This window comes from Chaetodon trifascialis, chromosome 9 (assembly GCF_039877785.1).
Source record: "Chaetodon trifascialis isolate fChaTrf1 chromosome 9, fChaTrf1.hap1, whole genome shotgun sequence".
Classification (NCBI taxonomy): domain Eukaryota; kingdom Metazoa; phylum Chordata; class Actinopteri; order Chaetodontiformes; family Chaetodontidae; genus Chaetodon; species Chaetodon trifascialis.
The window spans coordinates 20,963,288-20,982,576 of NC_092064.1; the positions used below are offsets into that span (position 1 = coordinate 20,963,288).

Genomic DNA, 19,289 nt, shown 5'->3' on the forward strand with positions numbered 1-19,289 from the left:
CAGTTAAAATCGCAGCATTGCCATTGTAGCAGACTGTATAAATAAATACATAAATATAATGAGGAGGAGCACGTAACGTCAATGTATATTTGGAAGAAACTTCAATGTATATTTAGAAGAAATAATCACTTTGACAGGTGAATGTTCTTTGGAGTGTTCAAGGCTTAATTTGGTGAGAAAATACATTCTGACAACCTGAGGTTTTGGATTGATTCAAGGTCACTGGGTTTAGAAATGTACACACTAGACAAGAATACCTATAATGACTACTCAGTTATTGATTAAACATGCCAAAAGGCTGTGACGTTCACAAAATAGCATGTGCTAATGTTTTGTTATATGGTCAGGCTCTTGTCCTGAGGGAACTAAAGATAAATATATGTGGTGATTTTACGTTATTACAGATTGCAATAAATACATAAAACAATAAATAAGGCTTTAAGATCATGATATGGGGTGAAATGCAGAGGGAGAAAGGAGCATGGAGCACAACACAGAGCCTATTTTCATGCCAAACATTAAGAAGTCCACCATGTCAACAATGACATCAGCAGTACATATTTGTTTTGTCAGAAGTTGAAATAACAGCTGATGTGTGTTTTGCCTCATTTGATATATGAATATATATTAAGAGTCTTTAAAAAGCTATTGCTTAGGTTACAATTGCTTAGGCCATTGTATTAAGCAAGGTTTTACCAGTTTGATTAGGTCATATTTTAGTGAAGTATATGGGGAGAGCTCAAGTAGAGTGTGTCATCCAGCCAGCTCCTCTTGTCGATGTTGTCTTTGAACAAGATACTGGACTTCAACTGATGTCCAATTTCTCTCGATGGCTAGGCCAGCTCCTTCCATGGTCCAGTCCATTATTCAGTCATATAATAATGCATGAGTGAGTGGTAATTATTTGATCATTTGATGCCAGAGTCTTAAATAATGTCTAAAATAAGTCTAAAAAAAACCCATCATAACATACTGGTTATATGATGGTCAAAAATGTGTTCTGCACAAAATACTATACAGTACATCATGTTTAATATTTTAAAGTCTGAAAATACTGTTAATACTTAATGTTGATTTTGACAAAATGTCAGTCAGCTGCATCGGTTCCTTAAACGTGCAATGACGTGTGAACAATGAAATAATCTAAAGAGAATTGAGAGTGCGCTCACATTGGCTGGTGGTGTCTCTCTTATGGTAGAAAAAGCTATAAAGGTCAGCTCCCAGGTCAGAAATGCCTCAGTGAAGGGGAGGGTGGTTCGTGATGGGTTGGATCACGATTATCTTATTCACTCTGCTGGCAAGGACAAAATCAGAGAACACAACATGCAGAATGATCGGGCAGACAGGGTTCATGGAATTTACAAAAGAAGGTGATCTTATTATAGGAGGGGTTTTCTCGATGACTAGTACACGTACATTGATAGACAATGATTACCAGGCTGTTCCATACACATACTGCAAAAAGTAAGTAACTGTGTTTAAGATATATAAACCATGTATGCAATGTTTGAGGAAACCAGCATTTTTTTCTGCCAAGTTTATGTATTTGTAAAATGATCAGCTGAAATAACTTGCTTAGAAGTAATGTGTCAATACTGTTTTTTGCAGATGGAACGACAGGGAATTGAAGTTTGCCCGGACAGTGATTTTTACTGTGGAGGAGATCAACAGAGAAAATAAGCTCCTTCCCAACATGAGTCTGGGTTATAGGCTGTTTAATGGCTGTGGGAGCGAAAATCTGATACGAGCAGCTGTAGAAGCTATAAGTGGAGAGAATTCAAGGGGCTGCAGTGGCCGGATCCAAGCTCTCTTAGGCCATTCATCCTCTGGAGTGAGTAAAGCCATAAACATCATCCTAAGCCCACTATCCATTCCACAGGTAAGCAGAAATGATCATCAAATGCAAATTGTCAAAATTGAATCTATTTGTTTATTTATATTTCCATTATTCAAAAACATACATAAAGATTATATTGCATTCAACATGGTTTTGTTTCTTTGAAGGTTAGCCATCTTTCAACCTGTGCTTGTTTGAGTGACAAAAGACAATACCCGACGTTCTTCAGAACTGTGCCAAGTGACCGCTATCAGATCATTGGTCTGGTGCAGCTCATGAAATACTTTGACTGGCGCTGGGTTGGGATCATTTACACTGTAGCCTTTTATTCAGAGAAAGGCACATCTGAATTCACTAAGGAAGCACAGAAAGAGGGCATTTGTGTTGAATACAAATTACCACACTCTAAAACATCTAAAAACAAGTTGAATACTATCGTTGAGACTCTGAGGAAATCCTCATCAAAGGTGGTGCTGCTGTTTATGTCACTGTCTTACACCAAATCGTTCCTGTCAGAAATGGAGAATTTTAACATAACTGGAAAGCAGTGGCTTGGCAGTGAGTCTTGGATCACACAAGCAGACTTGTCTTCTGTTGAGAGAAAAAACATTTTACATGGGGCAATGGGCTTTGCGCTCCCTGAAGCATCCATACCAGGTCTCGGTGAATTCTTGCTCAGCTTGAAACCTTCTGATGAACCACAAAGTGCTGTAATTAAAGGTATCTGGGAGAAATTTTTCGACTGCAGCTTCTCTCCATCAAATACTTCTACTATGTGCACGGGCACAGAGGATCTCAGGACTGTCTCCAGTGTCTACACAGATGTGACACACTTCAGGGCAGAGAATAATGTATACAAAGCTGTGTACTTAGTGGCATATGCCCTACACATACTATTGCAGTGTAAAAATGGCTCAAATCCAACCACGGGAAAGCCCTGTGTGAACAAGAAGGAGGTTCACCCAAAGCTAGTAAGTTCTAGAACAGTTTTTCAGGCATAGTATACTCATGCAGTATTTAATGTTTCTATCTTTGTGTATCATGTAGTAAACGAAAATCTTAGGTATTTATTTAAAATACCAAATGTCTTATTTGTTTCTGTATTGCTTGCAAGGTGAATGTATACTAAAATGTGCTGATTGCCTCTCCATAGGTGTTGGAACATATTAAATATGTAAACTTTACAACACAGAATGGGGCCAAGGTTTTCTTTGATGAAAATGGAGACTCAGTTGCGCAGTATGATTTAGTTAACTGGCAGATGAAAGAAGATGGCTCTGTTGAGATTGTCAAAATCGGTCACTATGATACCTCTTTTCCCGATGGGAAAAAATTCAAACTTAAAGACAACATCAAAATAGTTTGGGGAGGAAACAGTAATGAGGTAAAGTGAATGGAAAGTTGCATGTGTAACCCATGTTCTCTGAGTGGGGAGACTATAAGGGCACCCTACATATTAGTGTGGCAATGCATGACAGTCTTTGCTTCATAGTCACATTTTAAACTTTGCAGTATCAATAACATAGAGAACATTTTGTTGCATTATTGATGTTTTCTGTATTTGTTTGTTTATCAGGTGCCAAGGTCTGTCTGCAGAGAACCATGCCCACCAGGGACCCGTAAAGCCATGAATAAGTTTAAGCCTGTGTGCTGTTTCGACTGCTTTGAGTGCCCTGAGGGAACAATAAGTAATCAGACAAGTGAGCAAGGATTTCAGATTTGAATTCATTCATGTTTACTCTAAAGATTCATAAAAAAAGAGTGCTAAAATTATATAAGTAAGTATATAAGTTAAGTAATCTTTAAGTGGAATGAGTGTTTTCGGTTTGATTTCACTTATTTTACAGATTCTCCAGATTGTTTGATCTGTCCACCTGAATTTTGGCCAAATGAAAAGAAAGATCAATGTCTTCCAAAACCGATTGAATACCTTTCCTACAAAGAGATCATGGGGGCACTTTTAACAGGATTTGGCTGTGTTGGTGTATTTCTATCTTTTCTGACATCAATCATTTTTTTGACTCATAAAGAGACTCCCATTGTAAAAGCCAACAACTCTGAGCTGAGCTTCCTGCTGCTCTTCTCATTAAAACTGTGTTTCCTGTGTTCTCTGACCTTCATCGGCCGGCCTTCTGAATGGTCCTGCATGCTGCGACACACGGCATTTGGGATCACCTTCGTCCTCTGTATCTCTTGTGTTCTTGGGAAAACTATTGTTGTTTTAATGGCCTTCAGAGCCACACTTCCAGGCAGTAATGTCATGAAATGGTTTGGTCCTGCACAGCAGAGGCTCAGTGTTCTGACTTTCACCCTCATTCAGGTTGTGATTTGTGTACTTTGGCTGACAATCAGCCCTCCATTCCCAAAGATGAATATGAAGTACTATAAAGAAAAGATCATCTTAGAGTGTGCCCTGGGTTCAGCTGTTGGATTCTGGGCTGTGTTGAGTTATATCGGACTTCTTGCTGTCTTGTGTTTTATACTTGCTTTTCTTGCCAGAAAGCTGCCAGACAGCTTTAATGAAGCCAAACTGATCACGTTTAGCATGTTGATCTTCTGTGCAGTCTGGATTGCATTCATCCCAGCATATGTCAGCTCTCCTGGGAAGTTCACTGTAGCTGTGGAAATATTTGCCATCCTGGCCTCCAGTTTTGGTTTGCTGGTATGCATTTTCTTCCCAACGTGCTATATTATTATATTCAGGCCTGAACAGAACTCAAAAAAACATTTGATGGGGAAAATACCACCAAGAACTCTCTAATCTATATTTAGAAATGTTCTCCAAAACAAATTACCTTCATGTGACAAGTAAACCCACTTTATTGCATTGTTTGAGAGATAAAGTAGAAAACACACCATATTGTTGTAATTCATGACCTTTCATTTGTTTTGATGTGTTGAATAAATGAAATATACTGACTCAGTTTTTGTCCCATTGTTAATTGATCATTTGATAGTAAGATTTAGTTTGCAAATGCATTATGACTCTTGTTGGCTATTTGGTGATCCTATTTGGTCCTGAAAGAAGAGACATGTTTTTTGAGGTTAAACCTTTGACCACCAAAATTTAATCAGTTTATTCATGACTCCAGGTTGATGTTCACGAGCATGGGGCAGACGCATGGATGCACTTATGTATGGACATATGGACAGATGTACTGTACAGGCATCCCCAAAAACTTCTTGGCCACAGCTGTCATTGTCTTGGAGGCAATAAAACTGGCTCATCTTATGACTGGATTTACCAGTGGTCTCTATTCTGGCCAGTCTGCAAAATAAAACATAACATATCTTATGATAATCACTTAGACCAATACACACAGAAACACATGTTTTTTATCAGTCCAAATCATAGCTATCAATGTCGTTATGCATCATTTTATCAGGTGAATCTTTTCAGCAGTAGTTTCAGCAGCACAGTGACACACAGACAGAGCTGCAGGTCTCATGTGGTGATGATTTAAAGATAATGTGACTATTTGAGCATTGCTGTGTTTTTGTTATGGAGCATCATGCAAAACTATTCAGTGGTGTCGTCCAAATCAACACATTAAAAAAACGACAAACGACAAAGTCCAATGAATCTCAGGTTTGAAAACTGTTTACAGTAAACAGTTTGTTCAAATGGGGAAGCACATTTCCAAACCATCCCACACCTACCCATCTTAGATTGCTATGCCCTGGGGAAATACATCAGTCTTTTATGAAGAGAGCACATTTACAAGCATCTGATGCAGTTGTTACTGTATAAGAGCTGTGTCCTCATCTCTTTTAAAAATGCCAAGCAAACATGCATGAGCTGCATAGAGCTATTATGTTATCTCTGTTTGTTCTGTACCTGAACATAGTTTCTTGCTGTGAGCTGTTTGGTAGATTTAATATGCCAAGTTTGTTCAAGCAGGGAGACATAATGATTGGGGGGATTTTCCCAGTTTTCAACAAGGACATAAGTATGGCTTCTACTTTTAAGACAGAGTCATTCGGAGTGAAGTGTGCACGGTAATACATGTGACTTTTCCTCTTCCTTTCCCTTCTCTCTTAAATCTTCCATTGTATGTACATATACAGCAGCAGCTCTTTAATCTTACAACATATTTCAATCACCGAACCTTTTTAGATTTGACCTGCGAGCTTTTCGGTGGACCCAAGTGATGATATTTGCAATTGAAGAAATCAACAAAGATCCTGCTCTACTGCCAAACATATCTCTTGGCTATAGGATCGTTAACTCTTGTTCTTCTCCGACAAATACATTACGTGCTGCACTAACACTGGCTAGTAGACCAGAGGAGGTAGAATTGACTTCTTCTTGTTCCCCAGCTATGTCTGCTGTCATAGCAGAGGCAGGATCATCTCAGTCTTTAGCTGTGGCTGGAACTCTTGGACCATTTCAAGTGCCAGTAGTAAGAAATTAAATGAAATGTTATATTGCATTATTGTTCTGTGATATTTGATGCTTTTATGGTGCTTGTTTTGAGTTTTGGTTTTCAGATTTATTTTGGTCTTTTTTTATAGGTAAGTTACTTCTCAACATGTGCCTGCCTGAGTGACAGAGCTAAATATCCAACATTTTTTCGGACAATCCCCAGCGACTACTTCCAGGCAAAAGCTTTGGCTGCATTGGTCAAACGTTTTGGCTGGCAGTGGATTGGGGCCATACAGTCAGACAATGACTATGGGCGGAATGGGATTCTGGCTTTCACTGAAGAGGTCAGAAAGCTTGGGGTTTGTATTGCATTTGTTGGGACAATTCTACGTACGTACACTATGGATAAAGTTCTGGATGTTGTGGAAATGATCAAGCAGTCAACTGTCAAAGTCATTCTTGCTTTTGTTCCAGAGGGTGACTTTTACCCTTTGATGAAAGAGGTTGTGAGACAGAACATTAGAGGCATTCAGTGGATTGGTAGTGAGGCCTGGATAACTGCGAATCAACCCTCCACACCTGAAATCTACCAAGCTTTTGGTGGAGCCCTGGGATTTGTGGTGCAGAAGATGGCTATTTCAAATCTAAAACCATTTCTTAAAGGTATTAATCCTTATTCTGATCCAAGTGCAGCCTTTGTGAGGGATTTTTGGGAGATTATGGTGGGCTGTAGACCTGTTTCACCCAGGGACCACACTAGTACAGAAGCAACAACTGAACTATGCAAAGGCAATGAGACATTAATAAATTCCCAGGACGTGTTCTTCAATGTCACACAGCTCAGAGTGTCCTATAATGTGTATAAAGCAGTTTATGCGATTGCACACGCCCTCCATCAGCTGGTATTCTGCCAACCAGTTGGAGAAAAAGCAGCAAGACCATGTTTGAATATATCAGAAGTTAATCCCAAACAGGTGAGATAAGTAAGTACAAGTAAGATCTGCAATATGTCCGAAGGTCTGTAAATTAACAATGAACATCTTATTAATACCTGTTCCTTTTCTCAGGTCACTGATCATCTACAAAGGGTCAATTTTAGGAATCAGTTTGGGGATAATGTCTTTTTTGATGTCAATGGTGACCCTCCTGCTTCTTATGATGTTATTAACTGGCAGTTGATAGATGGGCAAGTGCAACATGTCACACTTGGTCATTTTGCTACTGCTGCTAATGGTGATTATAAGCTCAGCATCCAGGAGGAAGACATTGTGTGGAGGACAGGGAAAATGGTAATCATGAAGACTTTTTTTCATGCAATAAACTTGTAGATTTGAAACATGTTTCCTTTTTAAACATAATGTCAACTGAATGTAGCTGCATTGTTGTTACATTTTTTTGTCCCCTCAGGTCCCAACATCAGTGTGCACTAATGTTTGTCCAGTGGGAACCAGGAAAGCTCAAATAAAGGGAAAACCCACCTGCTGTTTTGACTGCATCACATGTGCTGATGGAACTATAGCCAACTCAACAGGTATCAGAAGCACATATGCCAGACTAAACAAACATTCACATATCATAGCATTTATTTAATCTTTGCATATATTTCATGCTTGACATATTATTTTAAGTGTTACTCCAGTCAAGTCCAGTCTGGTGAATTTTATTCATATCATTCAATATTTGCTTCAAGACCCAGACCGTGACCTGATTGTTTATGTTTAACAGGGGCAGCTGACTGCACGCCCTGTCCACAGGAATACTGGTCCAATGAAAGGAGAGATGAGTGTGTTCCTAAAACAATTGAATTCCTGACATATCACGAGCCGATGGGAATAGCTATCACAGTTGTATCCCTGCTGGGGGCCTCCCTGACGCTGACCACAATGACAATCTTTATCCTCCACAGAGAAACTCCCGTGATAAAGGCCAGCAACTCTGAGCTGAGCTGTTTCCTGTTGTTTTCTCTTTTTTTGTGTTTTCTCTGTCCTCTCACGTTCATCGGCAGACCCACAGTCTGGACGTGCATGCTGCGACACACAGCTTTTGGTGTGACCTTTGCACTTTGCATTTCTTGCGTCTTGGGAAAAACTATTGTTGTTGTTACAGCTTTTAAAGCCACAGTTCCTGGAAAAAGGGTTGCAGGAAAGTTTGGTCCTGCACAGCAAAGGATCATAGTTTGCTTCTGTACTTTGATTCAGATAGTGATATGCGTGTTGTGGCTCAAGTTAAACCCACCTTTCCCAGATATGGTTTTCAAATACAGCAATAAGAAGATCATTTTAGAGTGTAACACAGGCTCTGAGGCTGCTTTCTATGCAGTGCTGGGCTACATAGGGCTCCTCGCAATAATATGTTTGGTCCTGGCATTTCTAGCAAGAAAGCTACCTGATAACTTTAATGAGGCCAAATTCATCACGTTCAGCATGCTGATATTCTGCGCTGTCTGGATCACCTTTATCCCAGCATACATCAGCTCCCCTGGAAAGTTCACTGTAGCTGTGGAAATATTTTGTCTTCAGCATTTGGCTTATTAATTAGTATTTTTTCACCTAAATGTTACATAATATTGATCAAGCCAGAGACAAATACCAAGAAACATGTCATGGGGAAAACTATGAACAAAAACTTATGATCCCTTAATTTTAAAAGGTGATGCCACCATTACTGACTTTCGCACAATGTACAGCAGAAATAGTAGTACACAAGTGTAGGAAGTTTTGGTAGCATTTTATATGATTCATCTACAGAGTTGCATCTGCAGGTGTGACATTTCATTAATAAATAATCTCTTAAATATGACTTTAGAGAATCACAAGATGTATTGTGCTGTAGCAGCAAAACATGGATGGAAAAGATTACTTGGTAATTATTAATTAACATACCTTGTTTATTATTTTCAACAGTAAAAAAATTAAAAAATCAAATGTCTGAATTTGTGTTTGTGTTTAATATGTGTGTGTGTGTGTGTGTGTGTGTGTGTGTGTGTGTGTGTGTGTAAATATATATATATATATATATATATATATATATATATATATATATATATATATATATATATATATATACACACGATGCATGGAGGGTGTCACACATAAAAGAAACAGATCAAACATGGCATCATACCTTTGCACATCCCTATGCTTTCCCTTTTAATTGATCCCTCTCTCTAATCATGCCATGTCCACATCCTGCAATAGTCAACAAGAATCCACTTTTAAAAGACCTACCACCCCCTCTTCTCAGCCAGTTGCAACTGATGGTGCAGATCATTGGTGCTTTGCACAGCCAATGAAATTCCTAAAATGAGGATTTATTGATTCAGTGGATAATTTACAGCCAAATCAAAGAATTCAGTTCAGTGTTAGAAATTAACCGAAATACCAAAATATGCAACTTAAATTAAATTATTTTCACTGGGTATTATGACAATTTTTTCACCTGGGGTATCCTCCTTAAAAAAAACCCCACTAAAAACATGAAGAAGATCACCACCTGACCAATGGTGACGAAAAAGAACTGGGTCCCCGGGCGCCGCTGTCGGCTGGCAGCCCTCCGCTCCTAGTCTGTCGCGGAAGAAGGATGGACGATGGATGGGTCAAAAGCAGAGACATAATTTCAGGAAGCAAGGCATGTGCATGTTTGTGCATGTAATGTGTGTGATTAATAAAGTATGTTTCTACTCTTCTTCTTCTTCTTCTTCTTCTTCTTTTTCTTAACACAAACTACATATATATATAAGGTCAAAATGACACCTCTATTGACCAGTTTCATCCAAAAACGAAATATTGTAACCCTCATGAGGGGAGAATTGATTGTCTTCAACTGCATTAGCTTTAATTTAACTAGTAGCACCTAATAAACTGACAAGTAAACAGGCATTGACAAAAATGTCTTTTATTTCTAGTATCGCTGTCCAGTTACATCATTTTATTCAATCAGTATCAATTCACTTTAGTTTTCGGGCCAGGCGGCTGATGCCCAATCCGGTGTCACCCTGTCATTAATAAGATGCAAGAATGAGAAGGACATGAACTGCATATAACTTGCAACACCAACAGACCAATGCCAGTGAAGTGTAGTGGGTGAGTTTCATAGATGTGGATGATGGTGTCTGATTTGGTGCAACAAACATGTTTTTAAACTCTTAACTCTTTTTCACTGATAATTTAGCATGAGAGGTAAAGTGAGTGAGAGATTTAGGTTCAAGAATGATCTCACAAAAAGACATGGTAATACTTTATTTTGTGGATGTTTAACTCCCCAATAATTTGCAAATGAATTCCAAATAGTATTTAGAAAACAGTCATTGGTTACACAAGCAGTTGATTGAAATCAATACTTGAAAGTGTAGCAGATGAACAAAATATTAATTTTCTCAAAAACTTATTGAAATTGAAAGGGCATTTCAAGACAAGGTTTTTGAAATTATTAGGTCATTGCTTATAAAGTACAGACCTGTAAAGTAAAGCCTTACCAAAGACATATCTTGGTACCATTTTCGGGGCAAAAAAGAGTACAGACAAAGACAAATATTGACAAAGCAATAGGAAACCACTTAGTTACATCACCACAAGATTCTTGCAAAGATGCAGTTCATGCTCGCTTAAAATGAGCCCCGAGTCTGAGACCCTGTCTCCATTCATGATGTGTTCTATGTCTGTGTGGTGTGTGCATTCCTGTCTGCTTGGCTACAGCTTTGATCCCAGGGCTTTCCGCTGGGCTCAGACTATGAGGCTGGCAGTGGAGGAGATAAACCAGAGTACAGAGCTTTTGATCAATTACACCCTTGGATACAAAATCTTTGATTCTTGTGCATATCCACTGACGGGCCAGAGGGCTGCTCTGGCTGTGTTGAACTGTGTTGAATTTCCTACCTTCTTCAGGGTAATCCCGAATGATGACTATCGGGTGACAGTTTGGCCTCAGATTGAAAAAGGGTTTGATGACCTTTAAGTGATGAAGCAGTTAAAAAGCCTTGAAAATGTAGTATATTTTTGGGTTGTCTGATGTTGTTGAGTGAAAACGTAGTACCTCCTGAATTAAATCATCTTCACAGTACAGTTAGCAAAGCAAATTTAAATATTTTTAACTCAATTATTTTTTTCCTCAAAATATGTGTGTTTTAAGACACACTCTTTTGTTGAACACAGGTGAAGGCCATTGCTCAGCTGCTCGTACGCTTCAACTGGACCTAGGTGGGGCTGGTGCGAGGGGACCGTGAATATGGACGCTTTGCTGTGCAAGGTTTACTGAGAGAATTACAGGGTACCAAAGTGTGTGTAGCGTACCAAGAAATTATCCCTCTACTCTACAATCGCCAGAGGGCAATGGAGATCATCCAGGTAGATGCAAAGACACACTGAATCTTTATAGCATTCGAGAGTCCTTTATAATTAGGATTTATGATATTCTGTGAGGTTACAAACAATACAGCTTTTTCAGATTATGTACCCATTTTACTTGATGCTAATTAAATTTTAATCTACTTTAATTTTGCCTTCTCTCGTCCTTGTGAAAATCACTACTAACTTCATAATCTGCCTCTTTGAAAAGGTGATGCGGAACTCTTTGGCCAAAGTGGTCATTGTATTTTCAGCTGAGGGAGAGATGACACCTTTCTTGAGAGACTACATGAAACAGAACATCACTGGAATCTAATGGGTGGCGAGTGAGGCCTGGGTCACAGCATCTGTCTTTACAGGGAGTGAGTATTACCCTTACTTGGGGGGCACCATAGGGTTTGGCATCAGGAGAGGATATATATCCAGGCTCAGTGACTACCTGCAGACAGTAAACCCTCAGATGTATCCCAGTAGTCCGTTGGTTAAGGAGCTGTGGGAGGCTCTGTATGGTTGCAGCCCTTCTCTGTCATCTGCCTCCAAGCTGCCTCCCTGCTCAGGGCAGGAGTCCCTTTTAGAGCAACATTCAGCCTACATGAACACATCCAGCCCTAGAGTGGCATATAATGTCTATAAGGCTGTATACGCCATTGCTCATTCCCTCCACAACCTTCTTCTCTGTCAGCCAGGCAGTGGGCCTTTCCAAAACAACTCATGTGCTCAAAGCAACAATATAGAATCCTGGCAGGTATAATCTACTATTCTTACTGTTACAGTATTACATTGAAGTCTTGTTTGAAAAAGTATTTCATATTATCTTTTGGTTTTCAAGCTCCAGTACTACCTACAGGAAGTGATATTTAACATTGCTGGAGAGGAGGTGAACTTTGACATGGAGGGCGACTCAGTACCATATTATGATATCATCAACTGGCAAAGAGGCACAGGTGGAAACACTGAGTTTGTCAACGTGGGGTTGTTTGATGGGACCAAGCCTGCAGGAGAGGAGCTGGTGATCCAGGAGGACAGGATAATATGGGCAGGACATCGGAGTGAGGCAGGAGTGTTTTTGCTTCATCAATGACTTACACAGTTGGCATTGGACTATTGAAGTAATTGACGAGTAATTTCAGCACACTCACTGCAGAGCTGAAATACATTATCTGCTCCCCAGGTGCCAGTGTCTGTATGCAGTGCCAGCTGTCCTCCAGGGTTCCGGAAGGCTGCCCGTCGTGGGGAGCCTGTTTGCTGCTTTGGCTGTGCACCATGTGACAGTGGCAAAATTAGCAATCAGACAAGTGAGCTTAAAACCAAGAAATAAAAATCACTATAGTTCCTGTTGAATATATTCTGTTAAAATTATAATGTTAAAATGAAGTAATATTTGTATACTAAATATTTGTAATGAGCTATTCTTCTTTGATCCTCTTCCTTTAGATTCAATAGAGTGCACAGTTTGTCCTGAGGACTTCTGGTCAAACAAAGACAGAACAGCCTGTTTCCCCAAGAAGGTGGAGTTCTTGGCCTATGATTCCATGGGTATAGCCCTGACAGTGACCTCTGTGGTGGGTGCCTGCCTCACTCTAGCTGTCTTTGCAGTCTTTTTCTATCATAGAAACACACCCATCGTCCGCATGAATAACTCTGAACTCAGCTTCTTCATCCTGTTCGCACTGACTCTGTGTTTCTTGTGTTCACTGGTGTTCATTGGAGAGCCAACATCTTGGTCCTGCATGTTGCGTCACACTGCCTTCAGCATCACATTTTCACTTTGCTTCTCCTGCATCCTGGGGAAGACTCTGGTTGTGCTGGCAGCTTTCACTGCTGCCAGGCCAGGGGACAACATGATGAAATGGCTGGGGCCCAAGCAGCAGAGGTTCATCATCTTCAGTTACACTCTGGTTCAGGTGGTTATCTGTGCTGCCTGGCTCATTGATGCCCCACCTTTTCCATCCCAAAACACACAGTATGAACACTCAACGATCATTCTGGAGTGTAGTGTGGGCTCTAGTCTGGCATTCTGGTGTGTTCTGGGATATATTGGTCTACAGGCCTGTCTGTCCTTCATTCTGGCTTTTCTGGCCCGTAAGTTGCCAGGCAAATTCAACGAGGCCAAGTTCATCACTTTCAGCATGCTGATCTTCTGTGCCGTATGGCTTGCATTCATCCCTGCTTATGTCAGCTCTCCTGGAAATTATGCAGATGCAGTGGAGTCATTTGCCATTCTAGCTTCCAGCTTTGGCCTTTTGTTCTGCCTGTTTGCTCCAAAGTGTTACATAATTTTACTGAAGCCAGAAAAAAATACAAAGCAGCACCTCATGGGAAAAGAAAAGAAGTAACATTCCTTAAATTAACTTTTGACATTCAATGTTGAACTTTAAAAATAGTCCTCCCAAGATATAATTTATTATGCATTTGCATAGTGGCAATAGTTGGAGGCAATTAAATTCGCAGCATTGCCATTGTAGCAGACTGTATCAATAAATACGTAAATATAATGACAAGGAGCATGTAACATCAATGTATATTTGGAAGAAAGAATCACTTTGACAGGTGAATGTTCTTTGGAGTGTTCAAGGCTTAATTTGCTGAGAAAATACTTTCTGACAACCTGAGGTTTTGGATTGATTCAAGGTCATTGGGTTTAGAAATGTACACACTAGACAAGAATACCCTTCCAACATTCATCCTTTTGGAATTGGGTCAGTTCACAATTTATTGAGTACTACTCTTGGAAGAGTTAACATCTGATCAATCATTTCTCATCTCTATTCTTTCTTTTTTTCTTCCTCCCTGAAACACATGAGTACACCCAATAGGATGAATTCTGTTTAAAGATCCATGACTGTGATGGAATGGAGCGGTCGAGTATACTTTTTTGTAGAGTTAATAAATTACACTTTTTGGAAGTATTTAATGATTCCCATCAACTCATTGCACGGCTTAAGGTACATGGTTCTAAAGAGTTGCACAGTTGGTATACACATTCAAGAGACCGAAAAGACCGAAAAGGTGTGCATTGTCAAATGCGGTGGGCCAGTCTGGTCCAAAATGCCAGGACCGATTTTTTGTTCCAGTCCGCCCCTGCTGCCAGTCCTCTGGCCGCAGGTTCGGCTCCCACCTGAAGCTCCTTTGCTGCTGCTCCCATCTAACTGCCCTCTCTCCTGTATATACCAGTAAGTTTACTTGTACTCTTCTTGCAGTACAAACTAAAACTTAAAAGTAAACTAATTGTATACTCAAAGTTTACTTATCTTAAACTTAAAGTATACTTTTTATAAACTAAAAATGGGCCAATTTAGTCCCAAGAAGTATTGAAAAAGTACACTTAGAAGTATCCTACTAGTACACTGATATTAGTATACTTGTTGCATAAAGTATACTTGTAAAAAATATACTCATGCTTTACTTAAGTATACTTAATAAAATGAACTTGAAGTATACTTCTTTTTGGTAAGGGTACCAATAATGACTCGTCAGTTATTGATTAAACATGCCAAAAGGCTGCGACGTTCACAAAATAGTATGTGCTAATGCAGAGGGAGAGAGGGGCATGGAGCACAACACAGAACCTATTTTCATACCAAACAGTAAGTCCACCATGTCAACAATGACATCAGCAGTACATATTTGTTTTGTCATAAGTCAAAATAACAGCTGATGTGTGTTTTGCCTATTTGATATATGTATATATATTGTAGAGTCTTTAAAAAGCTATTGCTTAGGTTACAGTTGCTTAGGCCATTGTATTAAGTTTCACACTGCAAGGTTTTACCAGTTTGATAAACGTATATATAGTATGGTATATATCGTGTGTAGGGAGAGCTGTGGCTCAAGTAGAGTGTGTCATCCAGCCAGCTCCTCTTGTTGATGTTGTCTTTGAACAAGATACTGGACTTCAACTGACGTCCAATTTCTCTCGATGGCTAGGCCAGCTCCTTCCATGGTCCAGGCCATTATTCAGTCATATAAAAATGCATGAGTAATTGGTAATTATTTCATCATTTGATGCAAGAGTCTTAAAAAAGGTCTAAAATGAGTCTAAAAAAACATTATAGTATACTGGATATATCATGGTTAAAAATGTGTTCTGTCCAAAATACTATACAGTACACCATGTTCAATATTTTAAAGTCTGAAAATACTGTTAATACTTAATGTTGATTTTGACAAAATGTCAGTCAGCTGCATCGGTTCCTTAAATGTGCAATGACGTGTGAACAATGAAATAATCTAAAGAGAATTGGAAGTGTGCTCACATTGGCTGGTGGTGTCTCTCTTATGGTAGAAAAAGCTATAAAGGTCAGCTCCCAGGTCAGAAATGCCTCAGTGAAGGGGAGGGTGGTTCGTGATGGGTTGGATCACGATTATCTTATTCACTCTGCTGGCAAGGACAAAATCAGAGAACACAACATGCAGAATGATCGGGCAGACAGGGTTCATGGAATTTACAAAAGAAGGTGATCTTATTATAGGAGGGGTTTTCTCGATGACTAGTACACGTATATTGATAGACAATGACTACCAGGCTGTTCCATACACATACTGCAAAAAGTGAGTAACTGTGTTTAAGATATATAAACCATGTATGCAATGTTTGAGGAAAATAGCAAGTTTTTTTTTCTGCCAAGTTTATGTATTTGTAAAATGATCAGCTGAAATAACTTGTTTAGAAGTAATGTGTCAATACTGTGTTTGCAGATGGAACGACAGGGAATTGAAGTTTGCCCGGACAGTGATTTTCACTGTGGAGGAGATCAACAGAGAAAATAAGCTCCTTCCCAACGTGAGTCTGGGTTATAGGCTGTTTAATGGCTGTGGGAGAGAAAATCTGATCCGAGCAGCCATAGAAGCTATAAGTGGAGAGAATTCAAGGGGCTGCAGTGGCCGGATACAAGCTCTCTTAGGCCATTCGTCCTCTGGAGTGAGTGAAGCCATAAACATCATCCTAAGCCCACTATCCATTCCACAGGTAAGCAGATATTATTCAGAAAGAACTGCAAATTGTCCAGTTTTCATTACCCTATTTATTTATGTATATTCCCATTTTTAAGCATATATCTATGTATTGTATTTAATTTATTTTCTTTCTTCTTTTTTTTTTTTTGGAAGGTTAGCCATTTTTCAACCTGTACTTGTTTGGGTGACAAAAGACTATACCCCACGTTCTTCAGAACTGTGCCAAGTGATCATTTCCAAATCATTGGTCTGGTGCAGCTCATGAAATTCTTCGAGTGGCGCTGGGTTGGAATCATTCATTCTCGAGAACTGTACTCAGAGACAGGTACAGCTGAATTCATTAAGGAAGCAAAGAAAGAGGGCATTTGTGTTGAATACAGATTACCTCTCTCTGACAGATCTCAAATTCTCTCCAAGTTAGATACCATTGTCGAGACACTGAGGAAATCCTCATCAAAGGTGGTGCTGCTGTTTATGTCACTGTCTTACACCAAATTGTTCCTGTCAGAAATGGAGAATTTTAACGTAACTGGAAAGCAGTGGCTTGGCAGTGAGTCTTGGATCACACAAGCAGACTTGTCTTCTGTTGAGAGAAAAAACATTTTACAGGGGGCAATGGGCTTTGCACTCCCTGAAGCATCCATACCAGGTCTCAGTGAATTCTTGCTCAGCTTGAAACCTTCTGATGAACCACAAAGTGCTGTAATTAAAGGTATCTGGGAGAAATTTTTCAACTGCAGCTTCTCTTCATCAAATACTTCTACTATGTGCACGGGCACAGAGGATCTCAGGACTGTCTCCAGTGTCTACACAGATGTGACACACTTCAGGGCAGAGAATAATGTATACAAAGCTGTGTACTTAGTGGCATATGCCCTACACATACTATTGCAGTGTAAAAATGGCTCAAATCCAACCACGGGAAAGCCCTGTGTGAACAAGAAGGAGGTTCACCCAAAGCTAGTAAGTTCTAGAACAGTTTTTCAGGCATAGTATACTCATGCAGTATTTAATGTTTCTATCTTTGTGTATCATGCAATAAACGAAAATGTTAGGTATTTATTTAAAATACCAAATGTCTTATTTGTTTCTGTATTGCTTGCAAGGTGAATGTATACTAAAATGTGCTGATTGCCTCTCCGTAGGTGTTGGAGCATATTAAATATGTAAACTTTACAACACAGAATGGAGCCAAGGTTTTCTTTGATGAAAATGGAGACTCAGTTGCGCAGTATGATTTAGTTAACTGGCAGATGAAAGAAGATGGCTCTGTAGAGATTGCCAAAATCGGTCACTATGATACCTCTTTTCCCGATGGGAAAAAATTCAAACTTGAAGACAACATCAAAATAGTTTGGGGAGGAAACAGTAATGAGGTAAAGTGAATGGAAAGTTGCATGTGTAACCCATGTTCTCTGAGTGGGGAGACTATAAGGGCAACCTACATATTAGTGTGGCAATGCATGACAGTCTTTGCTTCATAGTCACATTTTAAACTTTGCAGTATCAATAACATCGAGAACATTTTGTTGCATTATTGATGTTTTCTGTATTTGTTTGTTTATCAGGTGCCAAGGTCTGTCTGCAGAGAACCATGCCCACCAGGGACCCGTAAAGCCATGAACAAGTTTAAGCCTGTGTGCTGTTTCGACTGCTTTGAGTGCCCTGAGGGAACAATAAGTAATCAGACAAGTGAGCAAGGATTTCAGATTTGAATTCATTCATGTTTACTCTAAAGATTCATAAAAAAAGAGTGCTAAAATTATATAAAAATCTATTTTCTTTATTTAAGTGTAATGATTGTTTTTCTGTTTGATTTCACTTTTTTTTACAGATTCTCCAGATTGTTTGATCTGTCCACCTGAATTTTGGCCAAATGAAAAGAAAGATCAATGTCTTCCAAAACCTTCTGAATATCTTTCCTACAAAGAGATCATGGGGGCAGTTTTAACAGGATTTGGCTGTGTTGGTGTATTTTTATCTCTTCTGACATCAATCATTTTTTTGACTCATAAAGAGACTCCTATTGTAAAGGCCAACAACTCTGAGCTGAGCTTCCTGCTGCTCTTCTCATTAAAACTGTGTTTCCTGTGTTCTCTGACCTTCATCGGCCGACCTTCTGAATGGTCCTGCATGCTGCGACACATGGCATTTGGGATCACCTTTGTCCTCTGTATCTCTTGTGTTCTTGGGAAAACTATTGTTGTTTTAATGGCCTTCAGAGCCACACTTCCAGGCAGTAATGTCATGAAATGGTTTGGTCCTGCACAGCAGAGGCTCAGTGTTCTGACTTTCACCCTCATTCAGGTTGTGATTTGTGTACTTTGGCTGACAATCAGCCCTCCATTCCCAAAGATGAATATGAAGTACTATAAAGAAAAGATCATCTTAGAGTGTGCCCTGGGTTCAGCTGTTGGATTCTGGGCTGTGTTGAGTTATATCGGACTTCTTGCTGTCTTGTGTTTTATACTTGCTTTTCTTGCCAGAAAGCTGCCAGACAGCTTTAATGAAGCCAAACTGATCACGTTTAGCATGTTGATCTTCTGTGCAGTCTGGATTGCATTCATCCCAGCATATGTCAGCTCTCCTGGGAAGTTCACTGTAGCTGTGGAAATATTTGCCATCCTGGCCTCCAGTTTTGGTTTGCTGGTATGCATTTTCTTCCCAAAGTGCTATATTATTATATTCAGGCCTGAACAGAACTCAAAAAAACATTTGATGGGGAAAATACCACCAAGAGCTCTCTAATCTATATTTAGAAATGTTCTCCAAAACAAATTACCTTCAT

At 39.5% G+C, this 19,289-nt stretch overlaps 2 protein-coding genes and 2 pseudogenes across 2 annotated transcripts; all 4 read left to right on the forward strand.

Moving 5' to 3' along the window:
- Nucleotides 1-1,399: 1,399 nt before the first annotated feature.
- LOC139335904 (extracellular calcium-sensing receptor-like) lies at nt 1,400-4,598 on the forward strand. The gene is made up of 6 exons (XM_070969690.1): nt 1,400-1,464; nt 1,609-1,879; nt 2,005-2,808; nt 2,991-3,221; nt 3,414-3,537; nt 3,685-4,598. The coding sequence occupies exons 1-6, from the start codon at nt 1,400-1,402 to the stop codon at nt 4,596-4,598; spliced, it is 2,409 nt and encodes an 802-aa protein (XP_070825791.1).
- A 1,119-nt stretch (nt 4,599-5,717) lies between these two features.
- Nucleotides 5,718-8,835, forward strand: LOC139335905 (extracellular calcium-sensing receptor-like; annotated as a pseudogene).
- Nucleotides 8,836-10,811: 1,976 nt separating this feature from the next.
- On the forward strand, nt 10,812-13,881 carry LOC139335907 (extracellular calcium-sensing receptor-like; annotated as a pseudogene).
- A 2,150-nt stretch (nt 13,882-16,031) lies between these two features.
- LOC139335908 (extracellular calcium-sensing receptor-like) lies at nt 16,032-19,249 on the forward strand. The gene is made up of 6 exons (XM_070969691.1): nt 16,032-16,096; nt 16,244-16,514; nt 16,919-17,464; nt 17,647-17,877; nt 18,070-18,193; nt 18,336-19,249. Exons 1-6 carry the CDS (start codon nt 16,032-16,034, stop codon nt 19,247-19,249), a joined length of 2,151 nt encoding a protein of 716 aa, XP_070825792.1.
- Nucleotides 19,250-19,289: the final 40 nt, after the last annotated feature.

Excerpts from the sequence above, each read along its gene's own strand:
- LOC139335904 (XM_070969690.1), top strand. The coding sequence starts at position 1,400 with ATGACTAGTACACGTACATTGATAGACAATGATTACCAGGCTGTTCCA. Across the intron at positions 3,222-3,413 it reads GGGGAGGAAACAGTAATGAG|GTGCCAAGGTCTGTCTGCAG; the intron begins GTAAAGTGAATG and ends TTTGTTTATCAG. Across the intron at positions 3,538-3,684 it reads AACAATAAGTAATCAGACAA|ATTCTCCAGATTGTTTGATC; the intron begins GTGAGCAAGGAT and ends CTTATTTTACAG.
- LOC139335908 (XM_070969691.1), top strand. The coding sequence starts at position 16,032 with ATGACTAGTACACGTATATTGATAGACAATGACTACCAGGCTGTTCCA. Across the intron at positions 17,465-17,646 it reads AGGAGGTTCACCCAAAGCTA|GTGTTGGAGCATATTAAATA; the intron begins GTAAGTTCTAGA and ends GCCTCTCCGTAG. Across the intron at positions 17,878-18,069 it reads GGGGAGGAAACAGTAATGAG|GTGCCAAGGTCTGTCTGCAG; the intron begins GTAAAGTGAATG and ends TTTGTTTATCAG.